This window comes from Plecotus auritus (assembly GCF_963455305.1).
Source record: "Plecotus auritus genome assembly, chromosome: X".
Classification (NCBI taxonomy): Eukaryota; Metazoa; Chordata; class Mammalia; order Chiroptera; family Vespertilionidae; genus Plecotus; species Plecotus auritus.
The window spans coordinates 71,982,146-72,001,865 of record NC_137784.1 but is presented as its reverse complement, the minus strand read 5'-3'; the positions used below and the strand labels follow the sequence as shown (position 1 = coordinate 72,001,865).

General features: G+C 36.9%; 1 protein-coding gene across 1 annotated transcript in view; it reads right to left on the bottom strand.

Moving 5' to 3' along the window:
• The window catches only part of DIAPH2 (diaphanous related formin 2), a 1,007,470-nt gene that overhangs the window by 923,044 nt on the left and 64,706 nt on the right, over positions 1 to 19,720 (bottom strand). Inside the window, exons 2-3 of the mRNA XM_080653027.1 lie at positions 8,328 to 8,360; positions 5,411 to 5,587 (exon numbers count right to left, since the gene is read on the bottom strand). Coding sequence (XP_080509153.1) covers positions 5,411 to 5,587; positions 8,328 to 8,360 — 210 coding nt within the window. The remainder of the gene's footprint in view (positions 1 to 5,410; positions 5,588 to 8,327; positions 8,361 to 19,720) is intronic.

Below are 19,720 nucleotides of genomic sequence, written 5' to 3'. Positions count from 1 at the left end.
CTGCTGGCCATCTTGTGGCAGCCATCTTGTGTCCACATGGGGGCAGCCATCTTTGATCACATGGGTATGGCCATCTTGTGTGTTGGAGTGATGGTCAATCTGCATATTACTCTTTTATTAGATAGAATGCCAAAATGCAAAATACATTAATATAAATTGCTGAATAGCAACAAAGTATAAAACATCAAATTTTCACATGGAATCATATGTTAAACATTGCTTTTAATAAACGAAATTGAAATGAACTGTGCCTAGAAATTAATAATAAATCATCATAGTCTTATCTTTTGCATATAATCAAACTACTTAATTACCTGTATTAGAATACAGTCCTTATTACCATATTTATATGTAATGTCACCAGTGCAAGCTGGATCTCCATTCAGTAGATCCTTGTGCTAGCTAATAGAAATTAAACTCTAACTTGAAGACTCTATGTTTATTTTTAAGCTTAAAATGGAAATCCCCTACCATCTCCCCTAGCCCCCCCCAAAAAAGAACAACTGCATACAAAAGAGCAACAATATTCAAAAGCAAATGCGAGTGTTACGACATATTTATCTCCTTGCTCTAACTGCATTAATTCAATTTGGATAAAAATAAATTATCACTATAAATATTTAACAGTCATTAACCAGTATACTCAATGTACAAAAACCAGTTTAGTCTCAGTAAGCTTAAAATGTTGAGTAGTTACTCAAGTATAGCATTTTTAATTTCCTTACATTTAAAGTGGCAGGGAGGAGATATTTCACCAATACTACTTAAAGGAAATTCAAAATGCCTCTGATTAATGTGAGAAACGCTACTAATATGAACCTTATTCAAATTTGAATTTGGGTTAAAGATTATATGTACTACTACTATATAGTTCAGTCATCCTTTAAAGTTATCCCCCCAAAATGTGGAAGCAGTATTGTTGTTTTGGTCCCATTACTTTTACCCATTTATGTAAGATTTAAAAACATGACTATGGGTGAGCAGGGGAACAGGAATCTTAAAGAGCAATTATAATTTACCCCATACAGGTAATGATAAAAATCATATAAAAACAAGTGGCTGTTTTTATTATCAAAATTTTTAATCAAAGAAACACCTCCTTGGAAGAGGTCAATGGGGAAAAAGGGGAACATCTGTAATACTTTCAACAATAAAGATAAATTTAAAACAAATAAAAAATAAATACTTCCTAATTTTCAATTAATAGTCAGTGACCATACTCTAAGAACAAAATTCACTTTTATAAACTATTGAAGACACACAGCTAATAAATTGTTTGTGCTCTATACAATAAGCAATCACCTAAAAGTTTCAAATTTGGAGCTTTAAATCTATCAGCAATAGCCACTGATACCATTACTCAGAAGATATGTCCATTATTGTTTCGTTGAGTATCCACAATATGAAAGATGACATACAATGCATAGATGACACTCAATGAAACATTCGTAATCTTCTAATACACTAGTAAAACCTAACCACTCAGATCTTTTAGTTAATGAGACTCCTTCCACGATTTTACTTAGCTCTAAAGAGCCAAGTAATTTTTAAATGAATTATTAGTAACTAACTAAGACTTCTTATAATCAAATAAAAGTTAATACCTAAAAAAAAAAACACATGTCCTGCAGTAATTAAAGTTTTAGCTGAATATCCCCTGTTATCTACATCTACAAGCCTGGACAATGAGAAGTACTGTTATAGACAAGACATGATCCTCAGGCATAACAAGTTTCAATGATCAGAGTAAGATAGGATTATATTTGAATATTGCCTTTCATTATTTAAGCTTTTACCAAGTTTCACCAAGTATATCATTACCCAGAAATTCCAAATAATAATTGTATCGGCAATGTTAAAATAACATTTCTTGTCAAGCATCTCAAAGACACAAGAGGAAATAAAATCAATGTTGGGGAGTGGAGAGGGGAGCATTTCAAATCGAAGAGAATGATCAACTGCATCAAATGCTGCTGATAAGTCAATCAAAATGAGACGGAGAACTGACCATGGGATTCAGCAGCATGAAGATCTTTGGTGACCTTGATAACGGTTTTGATATAATGGTGAGGTGGAAGCCTGGCTGGAATGAATTTAGGAGAGAAAGTGAGAGGTGAGAAATCAGAAGCAATCAATATAAACAAAATTAAGCGAAGTGTTTTGCTTCAAGGGAGAGTAAAAATAAAGCAGTAGCTGGCAAGGGAGATAAGGTCAAGAAAAGGTTTTGTAAAATTAGACAGGTTGTATGCTGCTTGGAATGACAGAAGACAGAAGAGAAAAATTATTGGATCAATGTCCCTGAGTAGTTGAAAAGGAATGGAACCTTGTACACAAATGGAAGGATTTGGAACATAAAAAGTTCACGTATGGTGACAGGTAGCAAGACAAACTATGTGAGTACAGGTACTAAAAGTTAGGTAGATATATATGGTGGTGGAAGTTTTCTTCTGATTGCTTCAGTAAATTAAGCAGCAAGGTCATCAGCAGAGTATAAAGATAAGTAAGAGTTCTGAGGATTGAACATCAAAGTACAGGTGTGAAATAGTCATCTAGTAGCACAGTTGAGGGACTGGAGTTGAAATGTATAAAATAATTGTCTGAAAACATCAGGGCCTACTTGGGGCTTTGGAAAAGCAATGTTTCTGATCATTAATAGGGCATTATTGGATTAGAACAGGCAAAACCTGAAGGACAGGAGGAAGACCAGTTAGCAGGCTATTTTAGTACCCTACAAGAAACAACTAGAGAGGGATATTGTCAAAACTAGCGTAAGAGCACCTAGAGGACATTTGAGGAAACAGATGTAAAAGTCATTGCAAAAGCAGAGTCAATGGGATTTGGCAAGCAACTGGAAGTGACTGAGAACGCCAATGGAGTGGAAGATCGCCCGGAAGTGTCAAGTTTAAGTAAACTAGAGTAGGGCAATGCCACTGATAAACTCAAAGAACTATTTCAATACTGTAAAAATTAGTAACCAATTGGCAGATTAAAGCAGTAAGTATAATTTGAGTGAGGCTTGAGTGAAGAGAAGTAAAAAAAAACTATTTAAAAAAACTAAGTGTTAATCAAGGAATGTTTCTGCTTCTGTTGTTATCATCACTGCTTTGGAGTGACTAAGATAAGGCAACCAAGTGGTAAACTGAGGGGCAATCTAGGTGATCTAGAAATATTGGCAACTAAAGAAAGAATAGAACTTTATTTGATAAAGAAAGATAATGTAACACACATTTATGAAATTACTTACACAGAGAGCTTATATGCCAGGCACTATTCCAGGAATGTCATCTCCTTTAATCTTTAGATAAGCATATGAGGTAGATCCTTTTATATCTTTGTTTCAGTTAAGGAAAATAAAGTATACAGAGGTTTATATAACCTTTGCAAGTTAATGCGATTAATGGCAAAGCCAGAATTCAAATCCAAGTCAGAATGACCCCAAAGGCCTTGTTCATAACCACTACACAATACAAACTTTGTAAAATTAGGAGCCTGGGAGAGGTAGCATAGATTATTTAGCTTCTGAGGAGAATTTCAGAGTTAAAGATCTTACACAGGTGGAATCATTCCAAAGAATGACACAGTCCAACCAAGGTATACTCGTGCCAATAATTAGCTAAATGTATAGGTGCAGAAGTCAGAGTTTAGGAAATCAAGGAACTAAGAGCACAAAAGCATGGGGTTGTCAACATAATAGTTGAAATCACCAAAATCAAGGGAAAAGTCAAAAGGATAGCCAGGTGCTTTTATCATTAAGGAAGGTCAGCAGATAACAGGCTTCACAAGAGAAAGGGCTGCTGAACGATGGTTCACAGATGGCATGGAAGGAGCAGGAACAAAAAAAGCACACAAGGGTGTGCTGCAGGATGAGGAGGATGGGCTGAAGGGGGCACAAATGTCAGGATTTGTGTCAGGGGACAAGCCAGATAGAAGGAATAGTGGCTAGATAGAAGAAATAGTCAAGGAAAAGTTTAAAGATAAAGGGAATTAAGTTTGTCTTCATTCAATAACTTTCAACTGATATTTATTGAAGGCCTATTACCTCCTATTCTAGGCACAGGAGGGAAACAGTGGGGGTGGGGATGGTGGTGACAAGCTGTTCCATGAGCAGGGTAGAAGGGTCTGGATTTGCAGTGATTAGTAACCTTTTATTTTGGTGTGGGTGAAGGGACCTTGGAAACTCCTGTGAACTCTAACTCTAGATAAATAGACATCCACCTGAAAATATTACAATGCTAAGTGGGAGAGAATAAAGAAACCATGAGTCAGGATCTCCACTTCTTTTCTGGTCAAGCAAGCCAACGTAATATGGCCCAAATCCTCATCTCTCCCCTCTCTTACCATAAATTACTGAATACTCAAAATAGGTTATTTATTATCTAATATAAGAAACTAGAGGCCCGGTGCACGAAAATTCATGCACTCGGGGGGGGGGGGGGGTTTCCCAGCCCAGCCTGCACCCTCTCACAATCCGGGACCCCTCAGGTAGGGTCCCTAGGCCTGGCCTGAGATCAGGGCCTATAGGGGCTTTCCTTTCCCCAGTTGCCACTGCTTGCCATTTGTGCAGTGCTAACCGCCCTCCCCTGCCACCAGTGACCTCCCTCTACAGGCAACAGGCTGGGGTGCGATGGCTTGGCTGACCTGGGCCACCCTCTTTCTTTGCTGGGGGGTGGGGCCAGCCCTGCAAGGGGCCATCTGCCTACCTGATGGCCCCTAACTGCTCGCCTGCCTACCTGATCACCCCTAACTGCTTGCTGGGGGGCGGGGCCAGCACTGAGAAGGGCCATCTGCCTACCTGATTGCCCCTAACTGCTTGTTTGGGGGTGGGGCCAGCCAGCGAGGGGCCCTAGTGGTGTGGTCTCTGGTCGTTCTGGTTGTGACGCCTCTGGCCTTTTATTATATCAGATAACATAGACCACAAGCTATAAAATGCAAGCAACATGCTAGAAAATGTTGGTTGTGTGACTATTGCTATAGAACAAACTTGGAGGAATTAATTCCTCTGCCCCCACTACTGGTTTTATCACTTCTTCCCTCCCAATTCTGTTTCATATACCCAACAAGATACCTTGTGCAGCAAAGAGGGCTTAGAACTGTTTCACTTTATAGAAACAGGAACACAAATTAGTTACCTGAAAATTTGATTTGATGTGCCAGAGACTACAAAATGCTACAGATCAAAAGTAAGTAAGACAGCCTCTGCTTTTAGGAGCTCAAACTGGAAGAGATAAGTAAGAATGTTTAACTCAAAAAACAGATACTTTTGAAAAATAGTTCTGCTGTATCAGCCAAGTTTCTGGTCCGTCCTTTACATGACATAAACACAGTCCATAAAAACATACCTACTTAAAACCCAGAGTTATTCAGGGCACACGTGGTTTTAAATTACAACAAAAGTAGGGGTCCACCTTACCATCATTTTTTCAAAGAGATCCAGTACTTCCTTTTCTGACAAATTCAAAGATCGTTCATCGTATAATGGCTGAGGTGCTGGAAATTCACTCATCGCAACTTGAGAATCAATAGGATGTTGAATAAGATGTTTTTCTTTTTTGACAGTAGATTTTCTAAAACTGGTAATTCGGTCACGCTGCAAAGAGAAAACAACAACAAATAAGCCCTAAAAAAGAGATTGGAAATCATGAAAAAAAGGAACTGAAACATCAACATGGCACTTAGTATGACATACAACATTATTGCCTTTTGACAAAATGTTATTTTAAGCAGCAAGCTCCAGTTAGAGATTGTACTGTTTTGAAACCCTGAAGTAGCTCGCCAGCCTCAGTGGTCTGGGGGCTGAAAAGTATTCCTTAAAAAGTAAAACTCAGTTCTCTGTCATTTCTGTTTTGCACAGGAAGTAGGTAAACAAAAAGTCCTGCATCAAAGTCCTGTGGGTTGTTTCAGGGAGAATGTGTCTTTGTTGGCAACTTTCAAATCATGAGAAAAAGAGAAAGAAAATAAAAAGAGCTTCCAATATCCAGTTCTAAGGGGAAATTATAGTAATGCTTCTCTTCTTCAAGGTGCCAGAAATTGTGACAAGTATCTGTGAGTACTTGCTCAGTGTAGCAGTAGAGTATCATGGTTAAGAGCACAGACTCTGAAGGCAGACTACCCGAGTATGAATCTGCCTTTTACTAGCTCAGTTCGCCCGTGCAAATTAGTCAGTCTCTGTTTCCTCATCTCCAAAACAGCACAATGAGCCTTAGCTGGTTTGGCTCAGTGGATTGAGTATCAGCCTGCAGACTGAAGGGTCCCAGGTTCGATTTTGGCCAAGGGCACATGCCTGGGTTGCGGGCTCAATCCCCAGTGGGGGGTGTGCAGGAGGCAGCAGATCAGTGATTCTCTCTCATCACTGATGTTTCTATATCTCCCTCTCTCTCCCTTCCTCTCTGAAATGAATAAAATAAAAATAAAAAGTAATATAGCACAATGACTTAACATATGTCACATAAGTAAATAATGATATTACTTACACCATAGGGTTATTGTGAGGTAAAATAAATTGATATGCCTATTTACTATTGTTGTTCTTACTATTACTATTACTATTATTTCCCCTACCGTTTTTTCTGCCCTATAAAGTAGAACCAACAAGACATCACCTTTTCCATTTACTGGAAACACGACATAAACAGAAATATCTTAATCCTACAAACACTATTATGAAGAACTTGCTATTTAATGCATATTGACTCTGAACCATTGATTCCATGTACAATCTCTAATAATTAGCTTTCTATTTCACATAAAGTGGGTTAACGACTCCAGTTACACGTAAACAGGCCATTCTGTTTTAAACCACAAAACATTAGACATCAAAAATTAGTAAGGACCATAAAACTGAATGCAGCTCAGTTTTATTCTGGTTTCTGTTAGGAAGCACATGCACACTGTCAGCTCACATTAAACAAGCAGACACATTGCAGATGCAAGGATTGCGCATCTTCACTGCCAGGTTACTGCGTCCTTATACATTACTTTAACAATACAAAAAGTGTCAAGAATCCATTACTGCAACTTATGTAAGTTTCTGTTGACCCTCAGTAAAAAAAAAAACAGACTTTTCATATTGATTCAAAGAACACTTTTTTTTAATTAAAAGGTGTGCTTTGAAATAAATATGAATAGTTTTAAGCAGCTTATTTAGGATTACAAAAATGATTTTAGAACATGGTTGCTTACAAAGGGATTATATAAATCATAATATTCTAGAGCTGGAAGAAACTTGAAAAATTATCCAGACCAACTCTCTCATTTCACAGAAAAGTGACTCACTAAATTCATGAGTCTCTGGTTCCTATCCCAGTGTTCACATTAAGGTTCTTTTTTTTTTTTTTTTTTTTTAATCATCTTGAATGATATTTTCAAATTTTCTTTAAATTCTTTGAGAAAAATTAGGTTGATTTAGATACGTAGTATATCTTTGAACAATTGAAGAAAAAAATATTAAGCTATCCCAAATAAGCTGAGTACATATCCAACAGTCAAATTTCACTAAAAGATATGGTGGACATAAAAGCATTTAAATATGCAATCAACCGTTAAATCAACATATCTCTGTTCCTGTCCCTTCATATCATTTAATATTTACTTTTGCAGAGCTGGCTTTTCTACTGAGTAGCATTATTTACATATATATTTGATCTTCCACTATGCCCTTCATTTCTATCTAGAAAACTGGCTTTTGCTTTCAGCTATATCTTGATAAGAAAATGAAGTTAATCTGCATACTTTCACCTACTTAAATTACTAACAGTATTTTACATTATTTGTAGATAGGTAATTTCACCAAGTAAAAAATTGGCATTGCTTGCAATACTGTTTCTTTAAAGTTTAGCTATAAAAGGGCACATTTAAATTTTAAAGCTCATAACTTTTAATAAGGTTTACTGTGATATACTCAACTCAAAAATATTTAAGGATTTTAAATATCTGACTAACATAATGAACTTAACCTCCTTTCTATGTTACATTAATTTCTTCCAATATTCATATTACTAGTTAATGTAATCACAGTCAATTTACTTAGCTATCAAAAAAGGAAATATCTGGATTTTCCAGAGTGATATTTACATAGAGATTTTTTAAAATTTGGTTAAGTATATATCAAGATGATAATATCAAAATTTTGTTGAGATTTCATATAATTATTTTATGTTAAAATTCAAACAAAGAAGTCACTCTATTGAAAATTCTTCCATTCTACTGCACTTTGTAAACATCCAAACATTCTATATCTTACATATATCAATGCTGTAATGTCCACTCACTTTAATATAAAAGCAACATGCATAAGTAATGTAATAACATGGTACTAAAGACCACCTTACCACATCATCTGCCAAAGTTTTTATTTGAATGTTCTATTAAAACCAAAAGAAAAAAAGAAACATCTGTCAATAAGAGAAACTTGTGGATAAAACAATAATTGAATAATTCTCATTTTTATTTTATCAAGTATAACTAGTCAAAATAATCAGACAGTTTAAATATATTAACAAGAACATTTTTTACAAAAGGAAAATAAACAACTTTTTAAAAATTAAAAATGAAGGGTGGGGTGGGGATGTCTATTTGTTTTTAAAGTTGGTGCCCAAGGTCCCGAAGTCACATTTGGATCAGACATCACGGCCACAGTGCTCAAACATAAGAAAAGATACAGCAAAGTCATAAGCCCCTTTCAAGTTTTTTTCAAAGTTTTAGAACGAATGATCATGTTTTTACAATAGATAAATTTAAAAATATATAAATAAGAAAAATGTCACATTTAATAGTAATGAAATATAACACAACAGCTCAGTCTAGAACTCTGTTATATCTGATGGGTATTTAAAGGACACCTTTATAAATAGTCTAGATAAAACTGAACTTAGTGATTTTTTTAATATATGCCCATTTCTCAAAAACTCCAACACTTTTTTTGGATGTGGCTTTCTACTTCTAATGCTGAGAATCATCGGAAATGGTGTATTCTAGTTAATAAAATACAGTGGTTAATAAAAACTACCACATAACATACATGGGCACCATGATTTGAAGAATCAGAATACAGTAATACTAAAGTAATAAAGCAATACTAAAGTAAGCAAAGTAACTAATAATTTAGTAATCTTCATGATTCAGAAGATACTTCAAGATCTTATAATAACACTAGTGACCTGGTGCAAAAAATTCATGCACATTAAAAGGGAATTAATTAGAGGAAATATTTTAATATTGCTATTTGCCCTTTCTCTATAATAGAAGTGTCAGAGATGAAATTAGTAAAATGTATATAAAAATCTTCCTCCTGTCAGAGTGGGGGGCGTGACACAGGAACCAGAGTCAAGTCTCTGCCCACCCACGTGTGCCTCAAAATTGCGAGAGACACAGACCTGGCTGCCCCCACCCCCATTGGGCAAGATCCAGACCCAGATGGCCCCACCCCCCCACCCCCCCACCCCACCCCCGTCAAGACCCACCAGGTGGGGGAGCACAGCCTCGGGTCCCTGCTGATTGCTCATTAAGGCTTGTTAAGGGAACTCGGCCTCAGCTGTGGGCACAGCCATCTTGTGTTACAGAATCCCTGCCTCCCCTGTGGGTGTAGCCATTTTGTTATGGTGTGATGGTCAATTTGCATATTCCCTCTTTATTAGATAGGATACAATTAGCATGAAGGGCAGTTATTATATTATAAATATTTTGAACTGCCAACCAAGTGACAAGATTAGGGAAGAACAGGTTTTGTTTAAATTGCCTGTTAGGAATTCAAATTAACCCTTCTGCTACATCATGTATATTTATTTCCTACAACATAAACTAATGATACACATCAACTTGGTCATGCATGCTCACATCCCTTTTTACTGAGCAAAATATGGTCTTTTTACTGATGGGGAGAAGTCCATTATGAGTTTAAGGAAGTGAGAATTATTTGGTCTCAGGATCTCATGAAATTGTCTTCAAATAGCACCAACCAAATGCTGTCAAGATCACCCTCCTCTCGATCAGCTGGGACAAATACACTATTATTTGCACATTTCATTTTCTACTCTCAATCCATTGATTCCCTCAGGGATCTACACTTCTACATCTTTATACAATGCCTTCACCTGCTGACACAAACCCCAATCAATCTTTATTGCCTGAGGAAAATAAAAGAGGGGGGATTCGTTATATCAGAAAGGAATCTATTTTAAGAGAGATCTCCCTAGGACTATCTCCAGCTGGTATTTTCTCTTTAATTTTCCCTGTGGATTACCGGAAACTGTTTTATGCACAATGACAAGCTTCATGATCTCCTGTAATGTAAAATCAGAGTGCAAAATGTCAAAGCCTCAAAAGTGCCTCAAATACCCTGTTACCATCTGGATATGTACCTGTCCACCTGTGTTATTATTAGACAGATTATACAGTTCTTCAAGCAATGCCTGCTTTTCTTCTCTTCCCATCCTGTGGGGTTATAAGCTCAAGACTAGAAACAGATCTATATCTTCAAAGTTAGAATGTAAATTAGGGGAAAATATAATTTTATTTTGTCAAATTCTCTATGGAAAGATACACATATGTGTGGACTGCTTTAAATCTATATCTCAGTTTTGAATATAATGTTGACAGTTTAATAGGAGGACAGAAACAAGAAAAAAAGTAATGCTAGCAACATTATCACCTTGTCTATGGGAAGAAACTTGAGTGTTTTTCTATTTTTTAAGTAAACATATTTTTGTCCATATTAAATCACACATTATAGAGTTAGAGACTATTAAAGTTAGATGGAATTTGAGAGCATCTAGTCAAAACCTCTCATTTTGCAAATGACGAAACTGAAGCTTAAAGACGATGAGTAAATTCCCAAAGGACCACGGATCTGGTTATTACTTGATACTAAATCTTAGTCAACATGTGATCTTTTCAGTGAGTATAATTAAGCTCTAGGGCATTAGGAATGAATTACTGAATTGAAACAGTTCATGGTAATCTCAAATTCAGAGACACCACTTTGTGGGTAACTGCCCTTTTGCCACCATTACCCAGGGGTCAAGCATCATTTCCAAGAGCATTCCCCTGGCACCCACAGTCCTTCCCCAACACATTTTACATGTCATCTACTAAACTCAATGCGACCAATATACTTTATGCTCTTCGGGTGCTAATCAGTTAGTTATTCTCCATATACAAGCTATATGCTAATTTAGATTATTCAGAATTCTTAAATTTTACATTCCTAATTATTCCTTAATATTGCCACAATTCTAAAAGTCAGACCACTTCTAGGTGGGTGCAGGCGGGAAAAATGGGTATACAATGAGCACTACATGAGCAGGAAGTGGGCAAAATGTCTCAGAGTGTCAGACAGACTTTCACAAAGTGGGGTAACATTTATTAATGGTTAGATCTGCATTCCATTTATCCAGGCTTAAGATTCCCATGCCACCTTTGTCTCCTCCCTTTCCTTCATTCCTTATAGCCAAGCAGCTGTCAAATTCCATGGTAATCTTCCTGCAGTTCCCTCTTCATCCTCACTCAAAACATCCTAGTTTAGATTCTAATCATCAGCAGGCAACAGCCTCCTAATAATTACCTCTGCTTCAACTCTTTTCTCATTGCCAAAGTCCTCTTCTTAAAGCAGAGATCTCGTTCCAACCACCATCACCTCTTACCTAGATTTCTGGAATAGCCTCCTAATCTGTCTCCCTACTTTCGTTTTCACCCTCCTACAGTTAATTTTTGAAGAGACTGAAGTGATACTATTAACATCAAAATCAGATCAGGTCACTCTTCTGCTCAATGCTTTCCAATGATGCTCTATTTTCACTGCATGTGAAAGTCAAAATCCTTATAATAGTCTACATAGAAGGCCCTATTGATCTGCACACTCACTATATCCCTCTGACCTCACCTCCTGCTACTGTCCCTTTCATCCACCCTGCTTCAGTCTCGCTGACCACCTCACTGTTCCTCAGTAAGGCAATAAGCCACATGCACTAGCTCTTCCCTCTGCCTGGACTGCTCTTTTCCATTATCCATATAGCTCAATCCATCACCACCATTATCCCCTCCCAAGTTTTTGCTCAGTGAGCCCTACTCTATCCATCCTGTTTAAATGGAAACACCTCCTCTGGGTACGCCTGACTTGCCTTACTGTGCTCTACATTTCCTTGCTTCAGTAGGACTTATCACATTTTAACATAGTCTATAATTTACTTTTTTTTTTTGTCTATGAGCTCCATGAGAATAGAAATATTAGTCTGTTTGATTCAGGGATGCACCCCTAATGCCTAGAGCAGTGGTCGGCAAACTGCGGCTCGTGAGGCACATGCAGCTCGTGAGCCGCAGTTTGACGCTCTGTTGACTAATGAGTTTGCCTACCACTGCCTTAGGGAAAACCACTTAAAAAACATTTTGAAGGTACAAAAGGAATTAAGAATAATAAGACAACTCAAACAAGTCTTGTTGCAGCGAGAGGGCAGCTGCTGTCGGCCAAGTCTCTGTCTGTTACCTGGGTCCCGATTTGAGCTGGGCATGGGAAGCGAAGCAGCCATGGGGGCAGGAGACCTCCCTCAGAAGGGGTGAGGGTTCAGGCCCCTGCAAAGTTGGGGGGGGTGAGGGTCTGTGCCCCACCTCTGTTGACTCCCAAGTTCTCTCCTGATGGCCCCTCTGCGACTGTGCCTGTCTTAGGTTGTTCCTTCCCTGAGGAATCTTACCCGTCTCTGGCTAACCAGCCATCCTCTGGGGCCAAGCAGGGTGATGTGAGGTTCAGTTCTGTCTCCTTGGTAGCCTAGGCCCCGTGGCCTCCACGCCCAGCACCTGCCTTGGAATCCCCTCGCCTGCTGGCGGGGCCCCGGCACTGATCACATATCTTGGGGAACCCAGGTTTCTTCTCCAGGGAGGGCCCAGCTCACCCCACTGGGCGAGTTGAAATAAGCAAATATTCTAGAAAAATTAATGGTACTGGACAAAAAGCTGTTCCTAAAGTGTTAACTAAAATTTTTATGGGTAGTTCATCTCATGGTAAAATTGCATAACATGTAATGAACCTAAAGCAGTCATATTTTAGTGCAAAAAATTAAAATTTAAAAGCTAACAAGACTACATTATAAAATTTCCAAAAGCCTCCTAATATTTAAATCAAAAAAGGGGGGATAGTAGAAGAATATCATATAAGGAAAAACATCCTGTAAGTAAATTACATCTAGAAAATTTTTACTTTAGAAAATTAACTTTCATTTGTAATGCTAATAGCAAGACACCCATGAAAAACACACGTGGTGTCAAAACAAGCCTAAGGAAAATCATTTGGGCAAAAAATGAAAAAGGATCCCAAGTCAAATTTATAGAAAAGATTTCTTTATTAACTTTTGGTCGAGAATATGTTTGTATATTTTCAGAAAACACCTCCAAGACCATGTGGATTCCTGCAACAGAGAGGAATTGATAGGTCTGCTCCAGCCATGAAGACAGAGGAGAAACAGTCCAGAGATGGAAGACGCTGAAGACGCCTTGCCACACTAGCAGTCAGTAGCTGTGCGTCACTGCAGGTTGCCCAGGACCAAACCAGAGAGGGTCAGACCTGCATTACCACCATTTGTCCACCATCCAGAACTGAAATATCATCACTGACATGCACACATAAGGAACTGTTTGACATTGAAATTGGGACTCAAAAGGACTGTTGGCCCAGAAAGAAACTCACTACAGACTGATTCATTTGCCTCTCAGCATAACCATTATTGCTTGTCTCATTTTCGGTTCTTATAAGTGTATTTCTAGTATCACATGATCTCACTCATCTAGGGGAAATAATGAACAACATAAACTGATGAACAAAAGCAGACCCGGAGACAGGGAAGCATCGATCAGACTGTCAAGCCTCAGAGGGAAGGTAGGGGAGGGTGGGGGTTAGGGGGAGAAATCAACCAGAGGACTTGTATGCATGCATATAAGCCTAACCAGTGGTCACGGACAAAAGGGGGGTGGGGGCATGCCTGGGGAGGGGTTTGGGATGGTAATGGGGGGATGAGGACAAATATGTGATACCTTAATCAATAAAGAAATTTTAAAAAATAAAGTATTACATATAGTAGTAAAAAAAAAAGAATAACAAAAACCAACACCAAAAAGACAAAGTTTAGAGAACTGTAAAGAGCTGTTTCTTTGACAAGAATCAATCAGTCATTTTTATGTAAAGTGACCTTTAAAATATATTTTTACATGGTTGTAATAAAATACAGTCTCATTTATAATGATGTTCTACAGGGATAAGCTCTCAAATTTTATCTGAAGGAAATTTATACTTGTATGTGCATCTGTCTCTCACATCACATGCAAGCAGACATTATGGATTTTATCCCTATGTACAAGCTATAGATTTACAACAGAGTTCTAAAAAATGACCAAAAAAACTTGAGTCACACCCCTGATTTAAAAACACTGATTAAAGTCATTTTAGTAAGTTTTTATTGCACAAATCTAACGATAATGGTCATTAAGATGAGGGCATATTCCACCAATAAGTATAGTGACCATATATTTTCATTAAAATTAACTCTGGAAAAGCAGTAAGCTTGTGCATTAGTAAAGCAATCAGAGTTTATTAAACTTCATTTATAACCAGTTATATTAAATATAACTTAGTACAGTATTATATGAGTATTGCATAATTATGAAAGCATCACTCCAAAGTCTCAACCCCTTAAGAATAGGAGAAATGGCTTATTTACTTATAAACTCTAATGCTGAAGTTCTGATTGAAATACAAGAGTCATTATTGCAAGAAAATTACATTTTAATTTTCTCAATCAGGCAGAAATTAACAAAAACAGCAAGATGTAAAGATGCAACTCTCTTATGGCTAATGTTACATGGTAATACAATGTTTTATAAACATCACACAATTACTCTAGTAACACAGAAATTAGACAACTAAATTGCATATAATTCAAAAGTGTCACCACCAACTTTTAGAGAAAATAAATGTTAGCCAACACAATAAAGAAGAAGGGTCAATTATTTACCCAGCTTTAAGTTTCTTACTCTCTAAGAAGGACAGGGTAATATGACAGAAAACCATGTTCAAGAACAAATATCTGAGCATCTACTATGCATCTGAGCAGTACTGGGCCCTAAGAATACAATCATAAACAAAATAAATATGTGCTCTTCCTTCATGGAGGTTGCAGTTTACTTGAACATAAGATGAATGAAAGAACAAATCACAATAGAGAAATTCTGAGAGCTCTGATAGGATAATACCCACAGTGGTCGGCAAACAGCGGCTTGCGAGCCACATGCAGCTCTTTGGCCCCTTGAGTGTGGCGCTTCCACAAAATACCACAAAAGGCCTGCTTCCACAAAAGGCCTGGGCGAGTCTATTTTGAAGAAGTGGTGTTAGAAGAAGTTTAAGTTTAAAAAATTTGGCTCTCAAAAGAAGTTTCAATCGTTGTACTGTTGATATTTGGCTCTGTTGACTAATGAGTTTGCCGACCACTGCCCTAACACAACCTTCATGTAATTCCCATGTTAGAAGGGCCCTTAAGTAAGGCCATCCACATCAACCACTGATCCAGGGTTTGATTTCTAGACAACATGCCTGGCCCAATACCTATTCAGACCAGCAACAGTAACAGAAGGAAGTAGTTACTCTTCAGTGGCCTGCCTTCCAACTTTCCAGATCCTGTATGAACCCTGAACTTTATAAGCCCGTAAAACCAATCAAGCCGTTTAATCCCCTGGTAACCAAGCCGAACATTCTGTTCAGGCATTCAAATACTTTATTATAAGGATTTTTTTTTTTTACTTGAGTTCCTGTCAGTTGTGTTTATTTTACCAAGAGAGTTATATATATTCTGATTTTTAGAAATAAGATCAATATAGAAGTTTGATTCTAAGAAGACAAGAGGAAAACAAATTTTGACTTACAAAATCATTGAACTATTACCGCCTGTATTTAAAATTACTCCAAAACATTTTTTCATCTCCTTTATAACAGTGAAGATCATTTTTAGGCACCCACATTAGTCTTAGGTATTGTTGTCTTCCATCATCATAGCACAGATGATAGAAGATAGATCAATGAGCAGTGTGCTAGGCACTGGATTTAAAGAGACATGGTCCCACCCCCAGAAGGCAAAACCTAATAGTTGAGAAGATGATGTTACAGGCATTATGCTCCTATTCTCCACTTTACTATGCTGCTATTAGTATTTAAACCTGTTCATTTTATCACTTTAACAAAGCAATATTTTTATATTTTTGTAACTATAAAGACATCATTTCAAAAGTACTGTCAAGTCAAAACCTCAAATTTTAACCCACCACAGATTTTAGCTATTAGAAATCAAAATTCTTTCCACCATTTTTATGACAAGAAAAAAAAATTCCTTTTAGGATTTTCTTCTCAAGATGCTCTTTCAACTTATAACACACAAAATCTGTATCTATCAGAAATCAAATATGACATCACCGTATAGGGCTTCAGTTTTCTTCCTGACCCAAAGGACCATGTCACTGCACTGGATAAATTTCATAAATCTTTCATAACAAGATATGCTCAATCTTAAATTAATTGTCTCGACATGAACTTCAATCTTGAACTTCCAAGACAGGTGACTATAATATAGGACTCCAGCAGTCTCTCCTGAGTAACACGCATGCTCAGTTTCAGGGCTAAGGGCCGAGCAATCAGGAAATGTATGTTTGCCGCTCAGGTCTTAAAAAAAGTTAACACTAATGAATTGGAGGAAGTCACTTAATACTGAATTAATCAGAAACAACTGCAAGAATCATCCAGGTTTTTAAGAGTAGTAACTTCTTCTGCACGTATAGAAATCATGTTTATTTGCTTTGTAATAAACCATTTCAAATGGGAAAATTGTTTGGACATGAAAGTTCTTTCTTAGTCTATAAAAACAACAGGAATGGAAACAAAGCTAGCTTTATACAAATACAAATGTTTTCAAAACCCGGCCAAGTACCTTGTACACAACAGATGCTCTTAGATCAGTAAGTTAGCCAAGTGGGGCTCAATATTTAATAAATAAATGTGTACCTTCTGTTTTAATAAAAGACAAATGTCTCAACTAAACATTAATATGTTTGAGTATCCATTATATGCCCAGCACTTTATGGCACATAGATGCTTAAGAAAGGATTCTGCAATATAACTGCAATAACGTAAAAGGAATATGCAATATAACTGGGGAATGAAAACTAACCACATAAAAAGAAATAATTAAATGCTCAACTATGAGATTCTGAGGTATGTAGGTATGTAGCTCCTCCCTAGGCCCTGTCACATGACCTGTCTTACTATTTTCACAACACTGACCACTATCTGAAGTTATCTTGTTCACTTATTTACTTGTGTTATAGTTTCAAAAAAACAAGTTCCCTAACAGCAAAGACCTTAATTTCCCTGTCTTAGTCATTTTTGGATTTCTAACACTTAGAACAGTAGCTGGCACTTAATAGCTGCTCAAATATTTAGTGAAGAAATTAATTTAAGTATCAGAGAAGAAACAGATAAATGTAGCTTCATTAAGAAAATATAATAAAGAATTGTACCTCAATTGTTGGGTGGAATTTGAATAGAGAGGAAGAGAAGGAAATCGGACAGAAGGAGCAGCATTAATATTTTACTTTAGGGAAATAGCCTTATGAAACAAAGGGTTCAAGTTGAAGGGTATTCAATTTTGAATATGTAGGTTAGAGGCGGCTTAGGGACAGTCTTGAAAAGCAGGAGTAGGGTAGACTCAGTCTGACAACCATTGGTGGTCCTTCTGATTTCCTGATCCAGAGACAAACATGGAGAAGGTGGTATTTTCGAAAGATGACTTCAGGTGGCACAGGTCCAAATCTCTTCCCTGAAACCTTTGAAGCCGGATGTGTTTTGGAATTCAGAGAGTTCCATATTTTGGAAAGGAATATGGTACAGATACTATGTATTACAAAATATACACAGCAGGATCTAGGGTAGCACACTAAATCAAATGTATTCAAGGTTAGTAGTGAAACATGAATATTCCACAAAACAGGATAAATAAATACTAAATTCAGCCTCAAGACAGGTCAGGTTTTGTGGCAAAATGATGAAAGTCTGTATTCAGAGCTTTCAGATTTTAGAATTTCAGAGAAGGGTTGTAGGCCGTAATATTCAGGATAGATGGCAGAAGGAATCTAAGGATTAAAAGGCAGCTTGTAGAGATCAGCAATGTGGTCAATTCTACCTAAATACTAGCTACCATTTTCTGAGCATTTATTATGTGCAGGCACTATGCTAAGAGTTTTAACATGCAGTGCCTCAGTTAAATCCTCACAGCAATCTTGTGATATAGGAATTTGCTGTCATTAAGTCATTTGCCTCAAGTCACAAAGTTAATAAATTGCACAGTTGGGATTAACATTTACATTAGGATTAGCATTTTAATCTGAGTAGAATCCAGACTCTATAACCTCCATCCACACTCTGAACTCTGCAAAAGAGTCTTCATCAGTATAACAATATTGATTAGAGCTCAAGATCTTTTTCAACCTTGGCCTTTCCATTCTGTATACTAAAACGCTGCTCTGCTTACAGCTCTCAGCCCACGGCCCCCTCCCTCTTCACCAGGCCATTTCCTACTCAGCCTTTCTGATATCAGCTGAGGTTACAATTGGTCCTGTTATCACCTTATGGTTCCTGACTTTCCCTTTTGTAACACATCCTGGTTATCAAAGTACAATTCCCTATCAGTATCGTCTTCCTTGCTACACTGCCAGCTCAGTGTAGTTAAGTACTAGGTCTCTCTTGGTCCCAACTGTGTCCTTAGTTTCTCACAGTTTCTAGAACATGTTTAGCATTCAAAGTTTTCATGACTTGCTAAATTGAGAGGGGGTTTGGGTGAGAGGAGAGAGAGATCCAGTTGTAAACTGATAAGAGCTTAGACTAGGATGGTAGCAATAGGAATAGAGAAGGCAGTTACTATATATAATTTTGTTTAAAATTACACTTGTTATTGAAGCAATGTACCCAGACATATGATTGTTGTTTGTATTAAATAGAGTAATTTAATATCTGTGGTTGTGATTACCATCTTTATAACACACAAATAACCTCTAAATGGCTATGATTATCACTCTGGAGATACATGGCAAATCATTGTGAGGTGATGTATCTACTTCAAGTAGCTTTTATAAATAACCACATCATTTAGTTTTCTGATGTAGCTGCAAAATTAATCTGACAAAACAAAATGATTCACTCCTTTAAAGATTCAAGAGTATGAATCGCCTAAACCAGAAAATTATACCTGAGTTGTGAATAAGGTGTTATTATAACATACTTTTGGTGGGAAAAGATACATAAGCCAACCAATAATTTAAGTTAATTTCACTATTAGTACTTTTGATAACTATTCTTGAATTTGCAGATAATTTCCAATTCAGGAACAGGTTGTGGTCTAAAAGTTCATTTGTATGGCAATCATTTAGCTGCTGGAACACGTTTTCAAACATACAACTAATAAAAGTGGTTTCCAAAGTGAAAGTAGATAACCCTCTCCCCATGGAAAACAAACAGTTTATTTAGACTCATAACAAGAACTTTTTAAATATTGTAGCAAATATTTAACACTTAAAAATTTAAGCAAAACATGACTGTGATGTAAAATTTCAGAAAACTTAAAAAGGATCTTTCATAGAATTTAGGACTAAGAAAAAAAAATTAAATTTTGTAACCTTCATTTTTCCTATCACTGGCTTAAAAGCC